General features: G+C 37.5%; 1 protein-coding gene and 1 long non-coding RNA gene across 3 annotated transcripts in view; one reads left to right on the top strand and one right to left on the bottom strand.

The window, feature by feature from the left end:
- LOC116723230 (poliovirus receptor homolog) overlaps positions 1–24,114 on the bottom strand; it is a 36,558-nt gene that overhangs the window by 9,184 nt on the left and 3,260 nt on the right. For both annotated transcript variants that reach the window (XR_004339935.1, XM_032567979.1), the window contains exons 2-5: positions 23,529–23,873; positions 23,143–23,442; positions 10,393–10,489; positions 291–451 (exon numbers count right to left, since the gene is read on the bottom strand). Coding sequence is in view for 1 of the 2 variants with exons in the window: in XM_032567979.1 (XP_032423870.1) it covers positions 291–451; positions 10,393–10,489; positions 23,143–23,442; positions 23,529–23,873 (903 nt within the window). In the remaining variant the exon portion in view is untranslated. The remainder of the gene's footprint in view (positions 1–290; positions 452–10,392; positions 10,490–23,142; positions 23,443–23,528; positions 23,874–24,114) is intronic.
- LOC116723233 (uncharacterized) lies at positions 5,016–7,333 on the top strand. The gene is made up of 2 exons (XR_004339937.1): positions 5,016–5,062; positions 6,498–7,333. It is a non-coding gene; the product is annotated as an uncharacterized LOC116723233 (long non-coding RNA).

Raw genomic sequence — 24,114 nt, 5'->3', positions numbered from 1 at the left:
GGGCTGCACACTGACTGTAACTAGGGTGTTCCCAATTCTAATAAAAGCAGGGTAAGACTCAGTTGAAGCTTCAGAGAATAGGCTGAAATCTGTAACTGGGTTTCTGCTGTGTTCTCTCCCTGCAGGTAAAAAACTAAGTTCTGACTCTTGTCTCTTCTTTGTGTCTGTGTTCAGGTAATTTAAACCTAACAATATTCACATCCCCAAATACTTGCTTGAAAATGTTCAGAAAATACTTTCCCAAAAAGCATAAAAAGCTTATTTTAAATAAGTCAAAGGCAAATGATTACCTGAGGACAAATCCATATAGAGAAAACTTTGATTGCTTCCGTAGGTGTTATTTGCCTCACACTGGTAGAGGCCAGCCACGTCGGGGGATTTCTTCTCAAATCTTAGCGTTGCCCCCTGAGCTGAGGTGGCTGAGACTAATGGAGGCAGAGTGTTGCCTGACCTGCGAGAAAACGTCAGGATAACATTTTAGCACACAGTGGCGTTACACACATAGTACCTTCTCATGGTAAATAATAGGTCACAAAGGAATGACGGTTCAGGATAATAAATGATTAGTTACAATATTAATCTAGAAAAACATCCACTGTGGGAGGTTACTCTATGAAACTGCAACTGCCTTTAGCATACAGAAAGCTTAACTACACCCATGTTTACCCCCCTGGATAGGGTTGTGCTTGTCATGCCCACATATATCCTGTGTAGTCGGTAATTTATGACTTTAATCATTGTTGTACACATAATGACACATAGTGGTGCTTTTAACTGCTGCTTTTAGTGTGTAGTCACTAAAAGTGCTGCTTTTAGTGACTACACAGTAAAACCAACTGTGTAGTCACGAGAAGTTTATAATTACCCATCCACATTTTTAGCACTAATCCAACAGTCACAAGTCAAGGAGTGTTTTAAATGGTCCCAATTACAGGTTTTTCCCAGTGTATTATAAGGCTTTACCTTCCCCACCCCTGCCAGGCTTAGCATTGCTTGATTTTGTTTTTAGAAAAATAATAATAATAAAAAAAACACCTAATTAATTTTTTATTTTTATTTTTTTAAATAAGCCAGACTACAAACGTCTCTGTTATGCTGCATGTACTTCAAAGGGGAAGATCATTACTATTGATCCATTTAAACATGCATGTTAATATACGTGAAAGGCAGGACCCGTTTTGTCTCTTTGGAAAGTTGCCATAGAAAACACAAGAATATTATTGTAAAGCTTCAAAGAGAACACGTCTTAAATATGTGGACAAAAAGTAGGTGATTTTTCTAGCTACGAAGAAACTTATAAATATAAAAGTTACCTCTTTTACAAAAAACCACATTGTCACAACCATCACTTTAAAACCTAGCTTTATGTTTCCAAAATATTTACTTTCTAAGCTATCGTGGAAAATAATGCATGCCATGGTCTGTTTCAAGCTAAGTTGCAGCTTACATGTAAGAATATCAGCACAAACATCTTTATCCCCAATAACTCTTGGTATATTGACCTGTTGAATGGTGTCTCACGCCGCAGAGAAATGTGACCATTATCCCAAGTGATTTCAAATGACCTCCATTCATGCATTGCTAAACTATTCCAGAATAATAAAGTTGTAGAAAAGCACAGAGGAACATACAGTGCATCAGTAGGTGTCACGAAGCGGTGCGGTGTAGGGTGAGAGGCAAACGCTGTAGACCCAGCTAAGATGAATAATGATGATTTTAATCAGTCCAGCAACGGGCAGCACGGCCGAGCAGAAGCCAGGGCTCGACGCCAGTAGCAACCGTTAACAAGACTGGAACACGATTGACAGCACGCACGTTAGACGCTGAATTGACAAGGACCCGACGAGGAACAAGCAACACAGGTGGAGATAAATACACAGCGGGTAATCACAGAACGAGACACAGCTGGGAACAATCAAGGGGAAGACAGGACAACACGAAGACTCGGGGACACAGAAAACTCTAAATAAATACACAGAAAACACAGAACATGACAGTAGGTGCAGAGCTGTTGTGTTTTTATTATGGTAATATGAGATTAGAACAGACACAACACCTTTAGTGTTGTGTTTTTACTATGGTAATATGAGATTAGAACAGACACAACACCTTTAGTGTTTACTTTGGTGTGGCTCAGCATGTACAATCCAACGTATTTTGTCTCCTGATCTCCTGTGCAACAGCAAATTTTGCACAACTATCATTGCACTGTCTTATAAAGAAAGATCGCTTATAGCCCTAGATTTCTGAGGATCTAACAGTTACCTTTGGTTTCATTACTCCACATTTGCAGGTTTTACAAAATGAACTTCAGCCATTGCATTAAAAATATGTTTTCTCCCAATTTCATAACTCTCTCTACATGTACTCTCTTGCATGCTCACTAAGGTGGAATGAGCCTTAATGAATAAGTGAGTAAGTTTAACTCACTTATTATAAGTGACTGAGTCAGTTTAAGCAGGATTTCCCCCTGCTACCATAAGCAGGGGGAAACCTGCAGAGACAAGTTCAAATCTTGAATTCATTTCTCCACCTTTGAGGAACTCATGTTAGTCATAAGAGTCAAGTATGGACAGAGTGCAAAAACAGTTTTATGTAAGTAAAAAGAGAGAGAATTTGAATACCATTTTAGGTATTTAAAAAAATAAAACTAATGCCCTCAGAGAAAAAGTTTTCACATGAGTCACTCTGTTTTAACCCATCACAGTGTTGTAAAAGCTTTGTTTTCATAAATACCTTTTGGCCTTGAAAATGCAAATCATAAAAAGAAGCTTTATGCCCCAGGTAAACTAGTATGGCTTTATGTCTATTTAATGTCACAATAATGGCGTTGTTAGAAAGTAAGGTTCCATAACATGCGGATTTATGACTGATGTATTAACAGATGGGGCATAATTCATAAGACTGCGTTCTGAGAACAAGAATCATACAGGATTATAAAGATGGCTTTATGTATTCCATCTGGATTTGCGATTTAAAATTGATGAATGTTAAAGCTTCTAAGTTAATGCAAACATAGTTTTACAAATTTGAATTACCGTAATTTTGAGATGTTTTAATTGTTACACTTTACCTTAGCTGAAAAATCCTAGTGAGGATTATCCATACACACACATTTGTAAAACTTATAACGTAGTTAATAAAGCTAGATACAAGATTTGTAAATTAGTTAGATTCTCAGTTGAATAAAAGCAGAAAAATAACATTGAAGTTGGTATATTTTTGGATCAACGCTGAAGGTGATCCATCACTGACACTTTCCTGAGTTGGAAGCAGTCCAACTCAGGAAAGTTTTTTTTTTTGTTTGTTTGTTTTTCTCCGAAGAGTTTTTGTGGCGCTAGTGGCTCGTATATTTTCGACAGTAGGCAGACAGGAAGGAGGGTGAGGAGAGGGGAAAGACACGCGACAAAGGTTGTCGGGACCGGGAGTCAAACCCGCGACGTCCGCGTCGAGGACTAAGGCCTTCAAACGTGGGTCGTGCTAACCCCCTGCGCCACCACAGCACGTCCAAGAGATGTTTTTATTAGAATGTGTTATTGTTACGGCCCAAGACCTTTCCTCTGGCCTCTGGGTCTTTAACATCCCTATTATAGAGCTTCTCATTGGTGCTGATTGGAAGTGGAGGCAGCTGGCCAGTGTCTCCAGAATGACATCACATCCAGCTTAAGATAAGTCGTGTTTTCTCACTCACTAGCCCATTCTTTTCCGTCTCTCTGCTACCCTCTTCCCTTTCTCCCTTTTCTCTCTCTCCTCTCCAACAAGTTATGAATTTTTGTCAAATAAATCCCATTTTAAGTTATCCCATGCGTTGCTTCCCTTTGATTTGTTATGGTTCCAGAGCCAGACCATAACAAACTGGGGGCTCGTTCAAATTTATGTTATAGTTTTTGGCGACAGTTTTTTTTGTGGGTTAGTAAGTATTGTTAATGTAACTGGGAAGCTAGTTTGGGAATCTTAAGTTTAGTTTTGGGTTTTTTTCTCTTCTCTTTTTCTCTGGTTTGGGGTAAGTTGTTAGCTTTCATTTCATCTGATGAGTCCTGTGGTAAGTGTTGTTTGTTGACTGGTTTGTGCAATTAAGTATGGCTAATCTGAACTGATTCCCCTTTAGGCATCAGTGTGTCTGCCCTTTGGGATTCATGTGCTCAAAAACAGTAGTGTGAGATCATATGGTTAGAGCAGTTGTCTCTGGGGCACAGCCATAGTGTTGGGGGTGGGGGTTGCCAGTTTTCTGGTTGCTTTTTCCACTCTACTGGTATTTAGTGCATAAGTACCCACCGTCCCTGATCTCAGAAGACTAGGGTTGAGCTAGTTAGTTTCTGATAGGCAGTTAGAGGGGAGGTTCAAGTTGGTTGTTTTGTGTTGCACAGATTGTCAGTAATTTACTTTAAATTTTGAAACACTGTTTTGTGATTAAGAATTTAGTCATGTCTGTTGAAGACTTTCATAAATCTCCATCAGTAGAATTTCTGGAGCAGTGTTCTAGGGAACATTTAGTAAAAATTGCAGAGCACTATAAAATACGTGTTGGTGACAAACGGTTGAAAGAAAATGTTAAAGCAATTTTAAGGGAAAACTTAATTGAAATGGGTGTTTTGTCTTTGCCTTCAAGACCTGAAGATTTGGATTCTCAGGTTGCAGAGCCCAAACTTTTGGACTTTGAACAACAAAAAGAGATGTTAAGATTAAGAATGCAACTGGAGAAGGAAAAGGAGCTGGCCTTGGAGAATTTACGTCAGCAAGCAGATTTGGAAAAGGTTCTTGCGTTGGAAAAGATGAGACAGGAAACTGAATTAGCAAAAATAAAGCTAGAAAGTGAGAAATTAAATCTGATGAGAGAAGGAAAATTGTCTGTGGAATCTTGTGTTATGGAGTCAAAATGTAAAGCATCTGATATATTTTTATTTTATTTTTTAACCCCTCCAGGGGATCTTTTTTGTGGGCTCTAGAGTCCCTTTTCATGAAGTAGGCTGACAGGAATGGGGGAAGGGGAGGGGGGAAGACATGCGGTAAACGTCGCCGGGTCTGGGAGTCGAACCCGCGACAGCCGCGTCGAGGACTTGAGGTGGGTGATGCACGACCTATAAAACAACCTTTTTACAGGGTTAACCCAGAAAAACGCAAACATCTGGATGCTGAGGTTGACTACATGTTAAAACATGGTATCGCTCAAGCATCATGTTCAAGCTGGTCTTCGCCTTGCTTGCTAGTTCCAAAATCAGACAAAACTTATCAGTTTTGTTCCGACTTCAGAAAGGTCAATAGCATAACCAAACCTGATTCATATCCTCTACCTCGTATGGATGACTGCATTGACCAGATTGGTAATGCTAAATTCCTTAGTTAGATAGACCTTCTAAAAGGTTATTGGGAGGTCCCTTTAACAAAAAAGGGTGCAAGAAATCTCTGCCTTTATTACACCTAGTGGTTTGTATTCATATAATGTTATGCCTTTTGGCTTGAGGAATGTGCTGGCAACTTTTCAGCGCTTGATGAATAAAGTTGTTGGGTGTTTAGAAGGTTGTTCTGTGTATTTGGATGACATTGTTGTCTATTCTCATAGTTGGTCTTCTCACCTGGACCCACTCATAACTTTGTTTGACCTTTTGGTGGATGCACGTCTTACAGTAAATCTAGCCAAATGTGAGTTTGCTCGAGCGACCATTACTTATCTTGGTCATCAAGTGGGTCAAGGTAAAGTATGTCCAGTTAGTGCAAAGGTAGAAGCGATTGAAAAGTATCCGTCACCATCAACTAAAAAGGAACTCATGAAATTCTTGGGTTTAGTTGGATATTATAGATCCTTCTGCAGAAACCTTTCAACTGTGGTTGCACCTCTGACAGATCTTTTGAAAAGTAATGTGAAATACATTTGGTCCTCTGTCTGTCAACAGGCTTTTGAAAACGTGAAGAAGATGCTAAGCACTTCTCCTGTCTTGTTGGCTCCTGATATGAATAAGCCTTTTAAGCCCCGGGTTGATGCCATTCATGTTGGTGCAGGTTGAGTCCTTTTGCAATGGATGACTTTTCAATTGAAAGACCTGTGAGTTTTTTTTCTAAGAAATTTAATAGGCATCAGCTGAATTATTCAGTAATCGAAAAAGAGACTCTTGCTCTTATTTGGTCTTTACAACATTTTGAGGTCTATGTGGGTTCAAGGCCTTTAGCTGTTTTCACATATCATAATCCTCTGACCTTTTTGAATTCTTTTCGCTGCCCAAATCAAAGACTTGTGAGATGGTCATTGTTTCTGCAATCTTTTTCCTTAGATATTCATCATATCAAGGGGAAGGATAATGTCATCGCGGATGCTTTGTCAAGAGCACAAAGTCAGTAATTTTTTTTTCTCTTTCTCCCCTTATCTGTCTGAGTCACTTCAAGATACCAGTTGTTGGCTTCGGGATGGGACCTGAAGGGATCTAAGTTTTGTTTTCTGCTCCATCTCAGCTGGTCTGAGATATTGCAAGCATATTTAATATTGTTTTTCTATTTTTTTTCAGGTGTTAATGCACAGGTTGTCCAGGATTCCAGTGGTAGAAGAGGGGGGGTGTTACCGCCCAAGGCTTTTCCTCTGGGTCTTAAACATCCCTATTCTAGAGCTTCTCATTGGTGCTGATTGGAAGTGGAGGCAGCTGGCCAGTGTCTCCAGAATGACATCACATCCAGCTTAAGATAAACCGTGTTTTCTCACTCACTAGCCCATTCTTTTCTGTCTCTCTGCTACCCTCTCCCCTTTCTCCCTTTTCTCTCTCTCCTCTCCAACCAGTTATGATTTTTGTTAAATAAATCCCATTTTAAGGTATCCCATGCGTTGCTTCCCTTTGATTTGTTATGGTTCCAGAGCCAGACAATAACAGTTATGTAATGACAATAACAGTTATGTAATGACCATGAGAATGCAGCTGATTATTCCCAAGACGTCTGTTAGGCACAGCTTTTGTTAACATAAACAGGCCTTTATTTTCCTGTTTTTCCTTGGGCTGCAGCAAGCATGGCTGAATGCTGTTGTGTCTTCAGCATTTAATCCTGTGCCATCCACAAGAAATTAAGTTGAAGCAATGCTGTAAGTGACATTTTCTGATAACATGCATGATGTTTAAGATGTATCTGTCATTATTTTGCTGGGATGCTAATGTTTGAACATTGTGGCTGATATTTTTATTTAACTATTTATGGTGGGTTTCATATAACTGCAGGGTTCATAATTATGTGAATTGTATGTACTGTAAGTTTTCCTCAGACACATAACTAAGTTTTGTATTGTTTTGTGTTCATTCTGCCTGCAGTTTTCACTCAGTTTATGAACGAGGAGGTCAACAGTAAATGTTCAATCTTACTACACGTCTCCCTCTCATCATTTGCTGTGGTTTATCTCGGTGTTTAATCAGAGTTGTTACACTCTTGATGAGAACACTATAATAGTTTTATTATATACAAGTTGTATAAAGTTGAAGCTCCAGTGCTATCTCCTCCTCATAAACCTTTTTTAATGTTTTGAATTTATTTATCTTAAACAATAAAAATGAAAGAGGGAAGAAAAACGATAAAACTAAAGGACATACCAATTTTGCACAAATTGTTTGAAAAGACGCAGGTAGAAGATAAAACATATTATTTCACATACCTCAACATACAATCATTCAAGTCTTCTGACAGCAGTTAAACATTTGCATCATCGTTAATCTGCAAATGTTGCAACCATTTGCAGATTGCAGATTTGCAACAACACTAATGCCTTTGAGGACACCCATCTTTTTTTGGTTTGGGCGTGTGTTTTCTTGCCATTTTGACTCATGACTGGATCTCTGGGTGTTGTACTAGATGACACTACTACTTGCAACAGTAAAACATGACATTTTAAGCCATGTTTTCTAACTCCACCCTGGAGTTAGATTGGATGCTTAACAGTTTTAGTCAGCTGACAAGCATTTGTATAATAACTAACACTGTAAATAAAGGAGGTATTTTATCCTCTAAATAAAATTTACAGTATTCCACCCTAATCTCCAGATTCAAGATTTTGTTTGTAACATCAGCCCTTGCTTTCCCAATTTACCCCCAAAGGGAGGAATGAACATCATTTTGCAAACTCCTACTACAATGTATAGGTCTCATCTCAGAAATGTATAATAGCATTTTATCACTCAATATATTAAAGCTCAATGAAATCAGACAAGAATGGTCAGAAGAACTTGGTATAAACATCTCTGATGAAACTTGAAATCACGCATTATGTAGAGTAAATGGGTCAACATCATCCGCTCGACTTGGACTAATTCAGTTCAAGGTCCTTCATAGGATTCATTACAGTAGAGCCAGACTCTCAGGGATTTATTCTACCGTCAGTGAAACATGTGCACGTTGTCATATAGCTAAGGCAAATTTAACTCACATGTCCTGGTCCTGTAAGACACTGTGCAACTTCTGGTCTACAATATTTTCAGCTCCTATCTGAAGTTTTTGGAATAGGCATCCAACCCACTGCTGAATAGGCAATATTTGAAATTCCAGGGGAGGGTATATCATTAACACACAATTTTAAAAATGTACTGGCTTTTTCAACTCTTCTCGCCCGAAGAAGATTATTATTAGCGTGGAAATCAGAACACCCACCCAAGGCTTCTCTTTGATTAAAAGATCTCAGCCTGTTCCTTAAGCTAGAGAAGATAACATTTTGTGTTAGAGGTTGGATTCACAAATGTTATAAAACTCTGGCCCCTTTACTACCTTATTATGAGAGTCTAGATGCCCTCCCTCAAACCTGAAAATCACACAAAAAAGACAAAGTCTGCTGTGAATGTGCCTTTTGCTTTATTGTATTTTGTTTATTTCCACTTTATTTTTCCTATTTTATTTTGTCATTATTATTATTTCTATTATCTGCAGCAAGATGGGGGTTAATGGAGAGGGGGAAATGCCACATTTGCTGTCATCCCTGTAACCAACGACCTGTTCTTGTTGGATGATTAAAATAAAATAAAAATAAAGAAAAAAAAGATAAATTTTTTTTTGAGTATGTTTTCAAGACATGTTTGACTACTTCGTCAATAATTGCTACATATATTTTTTGCATTTATTACAGCAATCAATTGTTTTAAAGAGTGGTTGTTATTAAATTAATGACAAATTTACCAAATTTTCCACATCTGACGCATCTGAATAGTGCTATGAAATAGTATTCAGTTAAATTTTACAAGCCATTTACAGGACTTATATCATGCAATATGCAAAATTAACAACAGAACATGAAGTAGCAAGTAGCAAGACATAGACCATAAGACCTTAAAAAGCAACATGCTGTGCCCTGAACTAGAGAAATTTCAGATTAGATGAAAAATAAACTCTAAGCAGATAGGGTGATGGAGATATTTGTAAGGAGTTTGGACTGCAGGAAACCACAGTAAGATAGGTTATCTGTAAATGGGGAAAAATAAATGGAGAGGATGTTCCAGTAAAATAACTTTAAAGACCATTCATCCAAGAGCTCACAAAAGAAGCTGAACAACATCTAAAGCACTAGCAGACCACTTTTTTTCTTCTCAAGGTTCATGATAGCAAAAAAGAAAGTGTGCAAAAATTAGAGTTCTAGGTCCAAACCTCTGCTGACTCAAAGCCCCATTTTATACTTGCCAAAAACATCTTCATGACGCCCAAGACTTTTGCAAAAATATTATGTAGACTGGTAAGACAAAATGGGAACTTGTAAAACAATGGGCCTATAAATTAAAAGGGAGGAACCTAATGTGTCTGTATGAGAACATGAAAAGCGCTGGGGGACTAATAAATGACTAATGGCAAACTTTATGAAATGACAAAAACAAAGACTCAGCCAGAAATAAACCTAAATAGTAACAGAAATATATACTAAATCTAACAAACAAATCCAATCCTCAACAATAGGAAATAACTGAACTAACAAAAGGAATTAACTAGAATGGAAAGATAAAATAAATACCAAAAGCAAAGAACAAATCCAAAACTCAAATAAGCAATAACTGAACTAACAGAGGGAATAAACTAGGATAAGCGAAAAATAATGACAATAAGACATAAAAACAAGGAAATAACAGAAGCAAAAGTTCATAATGACTATAGGAATTGCAACAACCAGCCTTTAACAGGCCCTCTATGCTCAGAAACTATCTGGTTATGTTGAATATTAAAATAAATTTCATGATCTAATACATTAAAGTTTGACAAAAAAAACAAAACAAAACAAGCATATATAGCCATTATTCACTTGACTCCTGCTAAACCATTATCTGAACTCTCTAAATAAATTTCTCTGAATGATAACCAAACCATTACTCTGGGGTTGGTGATAAAAAATAATTTGTTATTCAAACCTGCTTTAGGGTTACTAACTAGATGAACAGTTATTTAAAACTACTGCACCTGCTCCAGATAATTGTTGGGTTTGGGTTGCCTTCAGCCTCACAGGTGAAAACCAGGCCGTCTGATTGCTTTTTGATGTTCACAGTCAGAGGTGGATCTGTAAGCACAAAGGAAGTGTGTTATTAACATTATCAAATAAAAACTAATTACATTACCGCAGTGCTCTGGTAAACAACAATTTTAGCAGTGACACTGACGCAGAGCTACATGTACAGTTTCTTGTCTGCTCAAGAAACTCTGCCCCAAGTCAGACAAGTTCTGACTTGGGGCACTATGTTTGATTTACGATGTGTCTGTATGCTATGAAGCACCCAGTTACATGAGCGGTCAGCTTTGTCAAAAGCCTTGTTTTATGCCAACTTCTAACATAAAAATACACAGAGATGGAGTATGCCTTATGAGTTATTATCAAATGTGTCATCAATTTTCAAGGATTTTTTTATAACAATATGAAAACTGAAAGAGTAATTTGATGAAAGATTAATATCAGGGCGTCATTGAGCTTCAGCTTGAGGTATCTTTTTCAGATGCGAGAATTTTCTCATGAGGTGGACAAAACTGTCACTCAAGAAACACAATATTTTCCTTCTAATTTGCTTTCCTTTGAGTCAGTTTAACAATTCATAAATTTTATTTTGTGTGTTCTCATGTGTTCTAATTTCAAACCTAATTATTTTCTATACTGGTAAACAAACCCGTTCAGACATGCTTTTAGCCATGGAGCATCGGCTCGTTTCTCTTAGGAGTTAAGTAAGTTGGATCAATTGTAAAGAAATATAAACATAAAAATGCTCAAGTCATTTGTAGAACTTAAATTAATTGCATATTACTTTTTTTGTAGAATCGACATAACATAATTTATATTATCTAAGGATGGTGGTTTTGATTGCAATTCAGGCCCAAATAAATTCCAACTTTTTCCTTTCACAAAATAAAATAAATGTTCAAAAGTTCAAACCGTAGGAGGAATAAAAGCAACTATTTCTGCTTAGACATTCTCATCTTAATATCTTTGTTTTTCATCTTTTTCTGGGTAACTAAAGTAATTCCTGATTAAACATCTAGTAATACACCACACCCAGTAAATATATATTCTGGTGTGGTAATACAAGACCCACAGTTTTCCTCCTAAAGTTAATTCATGAGTATTTTCCACAAGGATGAAACCAAAACCTCAAAGAGCAAGTCATGCAATGTTTTTTAAGATCTACAGTAGTAACCTTTTTAGCACAAATGAAATATCTTGCCCAAGACCACATTGACTAAAACAGACAGAGGGTGGGTTAAAACCAGCAATTAACTCTTAAACTGTCACCACCCAGTGATATATTCCAGACTTGTGGTGCATAGCAGCTGAATGCTGCTTCTCCATGTTTAGTTCTGGTTCTGGGGATGCAGAATCCAGAGTAATCCCGGAAATGTTCTTCAGGTGATAGAAGACCGACTTTGTCTTTATGTGGCTCTGAAGGTTCAGGTCAGAAACCATCACTGCTCCCAGATTTCAGGCCTGATTGCTGGTTTTTAGTTGCAATAACTGAAGCTGTGAACTGATTCTAGATCGTTCCTCTTTAGGTCCAAAAATAATAACTTCAGTTTTGTTTCTATTCAACTGAAGAAAGCTCTGGCACATCCACACATTTATCTGTTCTAAGCATCTGTTTAGTGCTTGGATGGGTTCACAGTCACCTGGCGACATCGTAATGTAGAGCTGTGTATCATCTTAGTAGTTATGGTAGCAAATCTTATTTCCTGTTATAAGCTGAGCTAGTGGGAGCATGTAGATATTAAATAAGAGGGGTTCTAGGATTGAGTCTTGGATGCCCTGTATATGACTTCTGTCTGCTTTGCTGAGATGTTTCCAATTGAAACAGGAAAATCCCTGTTTTTATGTAAGATTCAAACCAGCTGAATCTTACTCATTTGAATCAGGCTACAAGTTGGGTAGGACAGGCGAGTCCCACCCAACTCTCCAGCCGTTTCAGTAATATGTTAAGATATGTAATAATATGTTATGTTATGATCAACAGGGTCAAAAGCTGCACAGTCTGTGTTTATATGATCTCACCAAAACCAGATTGGAAGGCATCAAAGAGGTTGGTTATTGTCAGGAGCTATTTAACTGTTTAATTACAGCTTTCAGTGGAAGATTGAATAAGATATAAAATATCTATTTAAGTCTCCAAAATATGTATTTAAGTCTCCAAATTAGAAGACTCACAGCAGATGGGGAGAGCCATTATTATACTGTATAAGGGAACCCCATAACCTCCAGCTTCTACACCAGAAGTATGTGCTTACCGGTAATTATATTTTGGCAAGGAGCCCAACACAAAACAGAAGCTTCTTTCAAGACAAAAATTACCTTCAATCCGACTTTTGCCAGCTTTTTTTTTTTTGCCAAATATTATGTTAGAAAGAAACGATTTATTATATAACTTCTGGAACTCAGAAACAGTAATGTCAACATCCTTAACACTGCTGGTATTCATTCAGGGAATTGAGGAAACAATTTTTTGTTCATTACACTAGTGGGCTGTCAGGGCCAGCAGTGCCTTCTCTGATAGCCCTAGAAAATTGAAAAGAAAAAGTATAAAATGTCTTATTCATATTTAATTTTATCTGTAATTAATTTTTTATTCCTCAAACGAGTTGCTTATCGGTTTTATTGAGGTTTCACTTAATTTCCTGCTTAAAAAAGTGCCTTAAACGCAGCTGGTGAGCTGCACCTCCTCAGGACCTGCTGTACAAATCCAGCTACCCTTTTGTCAAAAATACCATGCAATAGGCCATAGTTGGCATGACTGACAGAATTATCAGCCAATCAAAATTAATATACAATGGCGGTGCATCCCTCTGGCCCTGCTGTAAGTGAAGAGCATCCCCTGCAATCCTCGTCACTAAAGTGAGCTTGATGTTTACAAAATATAGGAACTTCCTAAGGTATTTTAAAGGCTGTATCTATGAGCGCTATGAGTGGCTTTTCTTTTAATTGTTCACATGTGTTATTTGAGCATTATGGATTGATGTTGAGCTCAACTGCGGAACACAGGAAAGTTTTGTTAAATTGCTGGCTGCTCAATTATGTACGCTGTTTTCTGTGTACTTTGCTGAAACTTGCATTGATATATTGCTTTATGTATGCATTGCTGGGCTGCATTGTTGCTTTACTTGGCTATTATTTGCATATTGTTGCTTGCCTGTGGGTCGGTGTGGTGCATAGTTACTGCATTGTCCTACACAACATGTGTATTGTTCAGGAATAGTTTACGTCTATTGAAGGCCCTGACTGAGATCCTAGGATATGTACCAGTATCAAATGTCTACTGCAACCTCTCAAACCAAGGAATAAATTAAATACTGTGAAACACTAAAAAAAAACAACTCTTAAGATATACATTACGCACACAGAAACAACATAAATATGTTGAAATGAAAGTGTGAAATGAGCATAAATGTGTAGATTCTGGATGTGTGAATACTGCAAGAGATGAAAGGTAACCACAGCTCTAATATATAACACCAGCTCTAACCAGGTTCCAGCACCAAACTGTGCTTAGTGATCACAATAAATATTAATAGCAATGCAAGCTACACAGAATATTAAACTAGATCAGGTAGTCCCGTATTGTGAAAGATTTATCAAGATACAAATTGTTAAAAGTTGGAAATGTTAAGCATCTTTACCATTTCATATGTATTGGATTTTCTGCATTAACTGTAATTTTACTGCTGCCAGAAGATGATAAAAATTCCAGAAAATCAAATATTTGCTTGTAAAGATTCTATTCACCCACAGGCTCGGCCCTCAGCAACAGCCACAGTACCTTTTGTGTCTCTTTGAGAAAAACAACTGCTATGAAAGCACTGGTATTGATGCAATATTAATCTAATTTCACCTATAAAACAAATGAATATGCGTTTAATAATATTTGAGAACCACTGTTATAAATGCAACCTATTTATCAGTCTGTATTTTACGACTTCTTCACTAGTGATATTCAAGATAACCATGTTGGGTACCAGAACATATTAATTTACTGATACTTTCCTAAAGCTGAACATTGATATGCGACACATAAAAGGATTACATATTAAGTTGACTGTCATTGATCCCTTAGTGATTTGTCCTCCAGGCTGACTGTCAGGTCAAAAAAACACACCACCACATCTTTACTTGTACAGATAAAGGCTGCAGGGTAGGGCTCTGTCTCAAATTTCCCCTGTGAGGATGTCTCTCAAGAGATAATGGTACTGTGGTAACAAAAGGTTCCCTCCACAGAAAGACAAACTGAAAGCAGGGACAATGCTCCCAGCATATAAAATTGCACACCTGTAAATCACACTGTGATGTAAAAAGGGAAGGGGATTTCCAACGAGAACATAAAAATACTGCAGTGATATGTTTTTGATGTAGTGATGGAAACAAATAATAGACTTATGATTTCAATGGCTGAATAATGGTTTATTAGGTTAAAATGAAACCCAATTGATTAACTAATAACGTCCACTTAGACTTTCTTTTAGTGCTGGAGTTTGGATGCTCAACCTTAAGCGAAGCCAATTGGTAGTTGTAAGAGGCGGAGGAAAGTGAAACCATTCAAACAGAGTCTGGTGTGGGATGCAAAATTCATTTTATGCGGTTATCTTTCGAAATATAAACACCAACCAGCCCCTTAATTTATCATTATAGCACTCATTTAGCCGTGCAGCATCAACTTCTCAATTAAAAATGACTGATGAGCAAGAAAGGTGATAATGTGATGATGGAAAAGTGGAGGGAAACATGATGCCAATAATCAAGGTTGATGGTGAGGAATGTTGAGGTAATGCACTTCATGGAACCAAAATGTAACATTCTTCGAGGAGCAATCATACCCACCTGCTGAGAGGTTACCCTTCATGTTATGGAAGTCATAGAGACTCTGTGTTTTGTTTTTGGGTTTGTTTTTTTCAGAAAATGGCTGCTTCTCAATTAAGACCAGAGTTCTCCTTTCCCCTCTATGAGTAGACACAGAAGTCTGTGTTAAAGCAAAATTCATTTTAAAGTTGGTTACAATTATTCCTTTCCATATGGTCAGGAGCATCTCCACAGAAGTATTAAAACATAATCCATGTGAGATTTGTCAGTGAATTACCTATACACAAGTGGTGATGGAGTTCAATGATATAGTTAATTTTTACAAATGTAAATTAGATGTATTAAAAGTTGATTCTGCACACAACATGCTATTTTTGTTCCTTTTTTAAAAAACTGTTTTTATTTTGAAGACTTATTGCCAGATTTGGGCAGCGTTAACTAAACCTGTCCTCCACCAGTGGGCCATTCTAAAGCAGACTCTAACATTGAAATAGGGAGAAATGTATGCTACCATCTGGCAGTGTTTTCAATAACACAGGACAGTTTCCCAGGGCAACTGTCCTGCATTCTTTTCCCTGGTGTTGGAAACAAGTGGGTATTTAAAGACTTATACACAATGGTATGCTAAGGAAGTATTGTGTGTTCAAGTCTGGAGCAGAAATTAGTCTAATTACTTGGTGACCAGTGGGCAGCACTATTTAGAAACATCACCAAAGGAATGTCAGGAAACGCCACACTGAAAATAATTTATGAGATAATTGCCAAGGAAACACCCAGATAAGGATTTTATCTCATTCAGTTAAAATCAACTAATGATGTAGACCTATTTTGTAGTTCTGAAACCTGCTACTGAAATCAGGGAGAATATAAACAAACTTTACACAATAGTAACATGGGTCTCTAAAGTTTGCGTCAGTGAACATGATTAACGAAATTAGTCTGATTTTCTGCTCACAACAGGTAGACAGGGAAAATTAAAATCTTCCTGGAAATTGCATTCTGGAAGAAAAACATCCTGGGTCATTTAGTTGACACACGCTTTAAAATAGATCAAACTTAAACTGCACAATTCTACAGTGAAAATTAAGTTATTTGTAGAAGAACCTACCCATGCACTAAACAGATGCTTAGAGCAAATAAATGTGTTAATGTGCCTCAACTTTCTCCAGCGGAACAGAAACAAAGCTGAAGTTATCTTTGGAATTAAAGAGGAACAATTTAGTGTCACATTTTCCGCTATTACAGCAAGAAACTAGAAATCAGTTCCAAAATCCGGGTATAGTGACGGACTCAGATCTGAACTAAAGACAGTTTCAAAGTCGGCTTTCTATCACCTGTAGAACATTTCCAGGGTTAGAAGACAATGGACATGGAGGGTATGGAGGTAACACAATACTCCTTCACAAAGCTTTTATGTTCCCTCGCAATAATGTACTGATCAGTTCCTGCGGCATAACTGAAGACTAAAAGAATTTGTCACGGTGGCCACCATATTTTCTACTATAATATAGGGTTTTTGTAAGGTTTTTCCATGTATGTTGACATCGCGTTGTGAAATATCTGAAGTTTTATATATTTTTCTTCAGGATAGAATCGCACCACAAACCTATGATATAAACAGAAACTTTCCCTAAGAAGGAAAGAGGAAACATACATCCAAACTGTTCGGGCTATTTCTGAGTTGTTTTCACAGGGTGGCAGTTTTGATTGTGTCTCTTTTGTGTTGGTAGTCTGAATGGCTTAAAGGGCTGTTCCCATGTGCATCTCAATCTTACACAAACAGACATAAACATGCAGTGAATGAATCGAAGAGTTAAGAAAATTTAAAGAGCCACGTTTTCATTGAGGCTCTTTAAATGTGCATATATTTGAAATTGAACATTTGTGACTGTATATAAAATAAACCAGGGTGTATTTGAGTATTGCGAGGGAATGCGACATGCTGAGGTAGCGGAAAAGAAAAACCTTTTCCCATTTCCACTAGGGGGCTCCATACTTTTGAATCATAATAAAAGAAGCATTGACCAACTATTTTGATGTGTAATGATGATTTTGGTGATGGCACACATCAAAATGTAATGTTTGTTACTGATTTTCTCAATTGTTGGCTATAAGCTGTTTTTTATGACTTTGTACTTTTGTGTTTTTGTGATGTAAAGCAATTTTAACTTTTTGCTGCAATATTTTATACAAATAAACTTGACTGATTGATAAAGCTTAATGAGACCTATTATTACCATGTGCAGAAAGCTTTCTTTCACACAGCTGTAGGCAAGTGGCGAAAACCTGCACATTTTACACATGTGAAAATATGTGACAAAGAAGCAATGATGCATGGCTCATTATTAGACCAAAATATTTTGCCCACATTTTGTTGATCATGTAGTTGATGGAGTAGTAATACTAGCTGCTATGCTATCATTAATCAGTTCCCACACACATACACAAAAGAAGCAAAGCATTGAGATCCAGTTATTGTTGGTGTGCCAACTATGTAAAGTGAGCTCATTGTTAGGTTAAAAAGTGAAAACTATGACGGAAATTGTTATGCTATCTGAGGTCAGGTGGAAAGCAGCTTTATCTAAACTGATCTGTAACAAATATCCTTTGTTGTCTCATTTTGACACAGAAAAGATAATACCACACCCTGCATACCTGGAGCAGAAGTACAGCAGGTTTGACTTTATATCACGTCAAGGTTTTACTTTTCCCGTGGGGAGATCAAGTACACTGCAGATTTAGAAAGTTTTCCCACTTACAAAGCATGTAGAAGTCTTTAACTTTCATCATAGGTCCTCTTAAACTGTGAGTGACAGAAACAAAGACAAAAATCCAGAAAATCACATTGTATCATTTTTAAGTAATTGTCATTTTATTGCATGACATAAGTGTTTAATCAGCTACCAACCAGTAAAAATTCTGGCTCTCAGAGGCCTACAGAACGAAAACTCCATGAGAATTTATTGGCAGGTTTGACCTCAAACAAGGAATCTGACTTGAGTTTCAATGTGTCAGCATACAGAAAGTATAAATCAATAAACTGTAGAGAACCACAGACTTGCATACTACTCTGGCTACAAAGTGTCCATTGTTCATCAGAGAAACATCCTCTGAGATAGCAGGTTTTTCCAACTAACTGTTAGCATAAAGGCAAAAGACTAACCGCTTGCTCTTTCGTCAACATTCCAGCTCACTGAAATGTGTGAGAGAACAAAGAGCCTTTCAGACTGTAAAATTACGTAATGAAATCCAGAGTGCAAGATCCAGGTGGCACAGGTAACAAAGGCAATAGCTCTGACACTAGTGACAAGTACACGAATGGAACAGGCAGAAACAGACGTACGAAGACACAGGTGGGATTAAATGCACCTGTGTCAGGATACAGGACACAGCTGGGATCAATCAAGGGTAGATAAGACGACACAGGAACTAAATTGACTAGGAAACAAACACAAAATTTCACAAAATCCTTTGTTGTCTCATTTTGATAGAGACAAAATAAATCTATCAGTGTTGAAATAAATCTAACACTAAAGAATAACTGGACCAGTGGTCTTGAGGGCCAGCATCTTGCATGTTTTAGTTCTCTCCCTGGTAGTACCAACAACCTTCTCAGCATGTCCGTGTTCTTCTTAGGCCTTCTAATGAGCCATCATTTGATCCAGGTGCGTTAAACCAGGGAGAGAACTAAAACATGCAGGACGCCGGCCCTTGAGGACCGACTTTGGGCACCGCTGAACTAGACATTAATAGACAAAGAATGACTATAAGCAAAAACAAACATAACTAGAAACACTAAGAAGAATGGACGTAAAGGAAAACAGGAACAAGACAGATCTAATCAAAACAAAACACAAAATAATAATGACACTAGAATCAAATCAAACTACCAAAACAACTCAACAACTCGGGATCATAACAGGAATAACATTATAACATGAGGTAAAGCTCAAAAAAGCTGATTGTACTTAATAAAATTTAAGTAAATAATTTGCATTTTATTACATGACATAACTATCTGATCAGCTACAAACCAGCAAGAGTTTTGCAACACGTCTGTTAGTTCTTCTTTAAGAAGTTATCCTGTTCTCCACTCATAACCTGTACTAACTCTACATGTTTGAACTCTAAATCAAACAAACTATAATGTTTCTATAGTGGCCAAGACTAGAGAGCTGTGTAAGGACATCAGGTTTGGTGTAATGTGGAAGCTAATGTCAGCTAATGGTGGCTCTCACTACTCACTCAGCACAGACAGGCTGCCTGAAGACTTTTATGGCAGACTGTTGTTGCCATAAAAGTCTCCAACAGCGCAGACAAAGAGTCGCTAGATTTATCACTAGTTGTTGATTTGAAAAAAAAAAAAGCTGCTTAAGGAAATTGAAAAATCGATAAATACAGCGCCAAAGTGGATAAGTGCAAATTCTTATCTGGCACAGACTGTGTGAGATCTGTTATACTCACATAGTCTACCACAGTTCTCATCTGGTTGAGAACTTTGTCAATGTCTGTTTATTTCTTCTCTTTTCTTTTCAAAACAAACAGCCTTTGCATTACCTTTTCATCTGAGTGAGACAGAATGCATTCTGTTTTAAAATATAAAAATATACCTAATTTCAGATAAGTTAATAGCTTTCAAAATAAAATATTATTTATTGTGCATTTCAAAAATCATATGTAGACATATTTTATTTTGTAGCAGAGGTGGCAAAAGGGGTTCTTTCAGTTTAAAAGATTGCTGAGTACTGGTTTAGCATAAGGTATACCACATCAGTTCTGCAAATGCAATCCAAGTTTCTGATAGCATGGAGATTAACATTCACAATACAGACTAACTGTATGGTGAACTGCTTACCAACAAGCTGAAGAAGATGCAAAATGAATGCACAGAAGTGTTAAGTTGCACAAAATTCGAGACCAAACTTCAGCTTTAGGAGAGAACAACCACAGCTTTAATTAACATTTGCAAATGGAGAAAACATACAAAGCTCACATCTCAGTGAGAATCGGACGAGTTCTGACTTGGGGCTGAACGTCCCCTCATCTACATAGGATACATCACACATCACTTAGTCACACCCCCTGGCTCAAGTGTCAGGCAAAACTCTATACGTTACTTATCTGTAAGTTTCAGTTGAGCAGGGTTGCATACACATTCACAGCTCAACTTTAGGCGTTTATCCAGAAAGGCCTCTCTGCTGATGGCTGAACAGATACTAGTAACTGAACTTCTACAAAATAGGCTTATCACCTTAGCCATGTCTCACATTTCTAACCGCTGAACACCCTGTTCTTAACTTATTTGCGGAGGGTCAGAAGATTATATGTCCTGTTGAGCTGCAACTGAGTGCAAACCTTTAATAAAAACATCATAAAGTGTACATTCAAATTTATTTAAACATTGTTACTAAATGTTTCCTTCACAGAAGACTTTGCATCAGGATCAATAAAAGAATATAATCATATCTGACTGCCACAGAAATTTAAAGCCTTCTCTGTCATTTTCTAGCTGTTAATGTGCATAGGTATTTGTAGCATATTTAAATATCAAGGAAAGCATGACAGTAAAGACTGGCACCTTTATTTCATTTAATGCTAAGGGGCGCCAGGAATCTTGGGCCCTCTGACAAAAAATAAAATTGTTTTTTTTTCTTTCATTTTATTTAAGCTGCAGTATACAACTTTAATAAAAAAATATGTTTTCTCCATATTTGTTAAAGCTATCACCATGTTGTGCCAGCCTGTTATGAGACAGATAATCTGCGAAAACAATCAATCTCCTCCCTGAGCTACTATTGCTAGCTAAAGTAATGCAACATTCCAGCCAAAACAACCAATCAGAACCAGTAGGAGGGTCTGAGCGCTGTCGATCAACTACATTCATTCACTGCTAAATGTGCTAATGGTGGATAAACAACATATCATAACAGGAAAATCGTTTATCTGCCGTCATTGGTAGCTATGCTAACTAGGCTAAGCATTTACAACAGGCTATGCTAGCTGCAGCATAGCACAGAGCAAGGGGAGGGAGGATCAGCAGCACCACGTGAGATTGTGATTGACAGCACTAAAACTCTCCTGCCACTCACTGGTTTTTTCTAGATAGTACTGGGAGAAGGCAGAGGAAATAAATTTTTCACAGATTATCTCCCATGCCATTCTGTCACAACATAATGACAGTTTTAACAAATATGTGAAAATATATGTATATTTTTATAAAACTTACATACTGCAGCTTTAATTTTACTTAGGAGAGGACAGGCCAGGAGGGACGTGGGTTAGGGCTGCTGCTCACTGACTCATCTGTTGTTAAGTGGTAAAAGGTACAAGGGACAAGTTAAAATCTTTTAATAATTAAATGCTAGTGAAATGGAGGGAAACAGAAGTCTGTAGCTAAGCTAAGTATGATGAATGGTTGATAATCTCACACAGTCTACCCACTTCTCAGAGAAAAACTGGGTTACAAATTGACATTCCTATCTGACACTATGTTTTTCTCTCTCCCTCTCTCTCTTTTTTTTTTGAAGACTTGACTTTTTTTTTTCTTATCAGCATAGTAACTGCCACAGTAGTTCTTGTTTTCTACTGACTGCTGCTGAACACCGTCAAGCTCTCCAAGTAGTAACCAACCATTTCATGCAGATCCAGGGGGGGTTCAGGGCAAATATGGATGTGTGTTTTTTGGTCTGGGAGTGTGCACCTAAAATTTTTACTGCTAAAAACAATCTTCGAAAACACAATATGATTAATTTTGTAATTGACAGGGCTCCAATTTTTTTATTTATTTCTATGAACAAAAAATAAATAAATAAATTGTAGAGGGCCCCCTGTCGGTGAGGGGCCTTTAGAATTGTCATCACTTTTCCACCCTATACGGTGCCCCTGCACGTGGGAAGACACACCCCAATGAAGATTAAACAGGAGCTGCAGTTTCAACAGGAGACTTTCTAACATCCTCCTTGTAACAAGAAGAAACAGAGCTATTTTGTAAAATTGAGAACTGGATACCCAGTGAAAACTGTTGTCTATGGACATAAACTCAGCAGCGACTGTATGAGCATATCCAAATGAGACAAGAAAATATTCCTTAGAAAAACTATATACTTGGCAAACAAAGTTTATTTCTCTGCCCAGACTTTTCCAGGAAATGTGATGCTTAGAACTAAATGTAAACACAAAGGAAAAAGAAAATAAAGTTTTCCTTCTTCTGTAATCACACATATAAACTCAGGAAATCAACATGTGACCAGCCTTTTTTATGCCTACATTTAGTAAAACCTACTACCCAATCTTACACCTGAAACAGTGTAAAAATAAAAGCAGCATCAAAGAATTGCATAACTGAATCTGAATAAGAGGCAGTCAGGCATTGGTGAAGGAGGGGAGAAAGGCGATAAACGGCTCCAAATTTAAAATGAAGTTACCTTAGCAACAGCAGAGGCAGGTATCAAGAATCCCAGAGAGAACATGCTAGGGTAGTCAAGCATGAGGCTGTAGCAGACCTGTAAGTCTGAACTGTTTTGCTTAAACCCTGTTCTTGGCCTCTTACTTTGGAATGTCCTACTACCTACTGGAATTTCTTTTTCCTACAATATCCCCCTTTTATGAAAATCATATGCAGCCTGTTTATGTGATTAGGTGAGATCACTCCAGGCCACTGCAGAAAACAGATCAAGAAAGCCTGAGAGAAATAAGTAAATCTTGTATTTTGATTTATTGATGATTATAGAGCAAGGTAATTTGAATTTAAAGAACAACAAAGTCAAGTGGTGTTCAGTATATCTCGAAAATTAATGCCTAGTGTGGCTTTGCGTTGGCTATTTTTATATTTGCATTGTTTTCTGATTTCAGCTACATGCTATATAGATGTAAAGAAGTATGTGTTTACTCACAGTAGATCTGTATTTCGAAGGGTAGTGTTACGTTTCGTTTCTCAGAGATGATGACACATTGGACCTTATTTCCGTTGATCTCTTTGGTGGGCTTTCCAAACAATGTGCTGACTGTGGTGGTTGTATCACTGATTTGTAGAGTTGAGTTGTTTGTCCATGTCACTTTGTCTTTTAAACGATCATCAGTTTGCCACGAAACCTTGGCCGGTGGATTGAATCCGGCAGCGGTGCAGGTCACAAGAGGAACCTCTTTGTTTCCAAGAGTGGGTTGGGTGCTATTTACACTTGTTTGTAGAGGTACTAGGATTACAAGAAGAAAAAAAACACTTCTCTTAACTTCTACACAAACTCAACATCCAGAACATGGTTTTAAAAGTTCAACTTACCACTGACAGTTATCTCTACAGTTGTTCGAGGATGTCCTGAGGGGAAAATGGAAAAGATGCAAGTGTAGGTTCCAGCGTCCAACACATTTACATTAGATAGCTGGAGAGTCCCATTATGTTCAGCAAATGTCCCAATATATTTAAATCTCCTATCAGGCCCGTTAACAAGACGAGCGTCATCCTTTGTGATGGTAAAGAAATTGTCCGTCATCGGTTTTCCTCTCGTCTTTCTCTGCCATGAAATCTGTTCCAGGTTCTCATTTGCTGTTAGCGTCGTTGTTAGCTTGCAGGGTAAGGTGGTGGTACCTCCTTCCAGCACATTGATGCTGCTACCTGCAACCTGTGCTGTAATAAAACATAAACGTTAGGAATCTAAAATCTGCAGCAAAATAAAAGGCAGCAATAAAGAGGATATGGATTTAAGGCCAAAATTATTTTTATGTATTAATAACTCAGGGCTTCCCCCAGAAAACTTGCTAAGCCCTGTGATCAGGGTGGTGAGGAAGTACACTGACTTTTTTTTTGTATTAAAAGATGTTAAGTTGACAGGAAATGTAAAAATGTCACGAGAAGACATCTCCATTGA

The sequence above is a fragment of the Xiphophorus hellerii genome, chromosome 7, assembly GCF_003331165.1.
Source record: "Xiphophorus hellerii strain 12219 chromosome 7, Xiphophorus_hellerii-4.1, whole genome shotgun sequence".
NCBI classification, from domain to species: Eukaryota; Metazoa; Chordata; class Actinopteri; order Cyprinodontiformes; family Poeciliidae; genus Xiphophorus; species Xiphophorus hellerii.
This window is presented reverse-complemented; position numbering and strand designations above follow the sequence as displayed.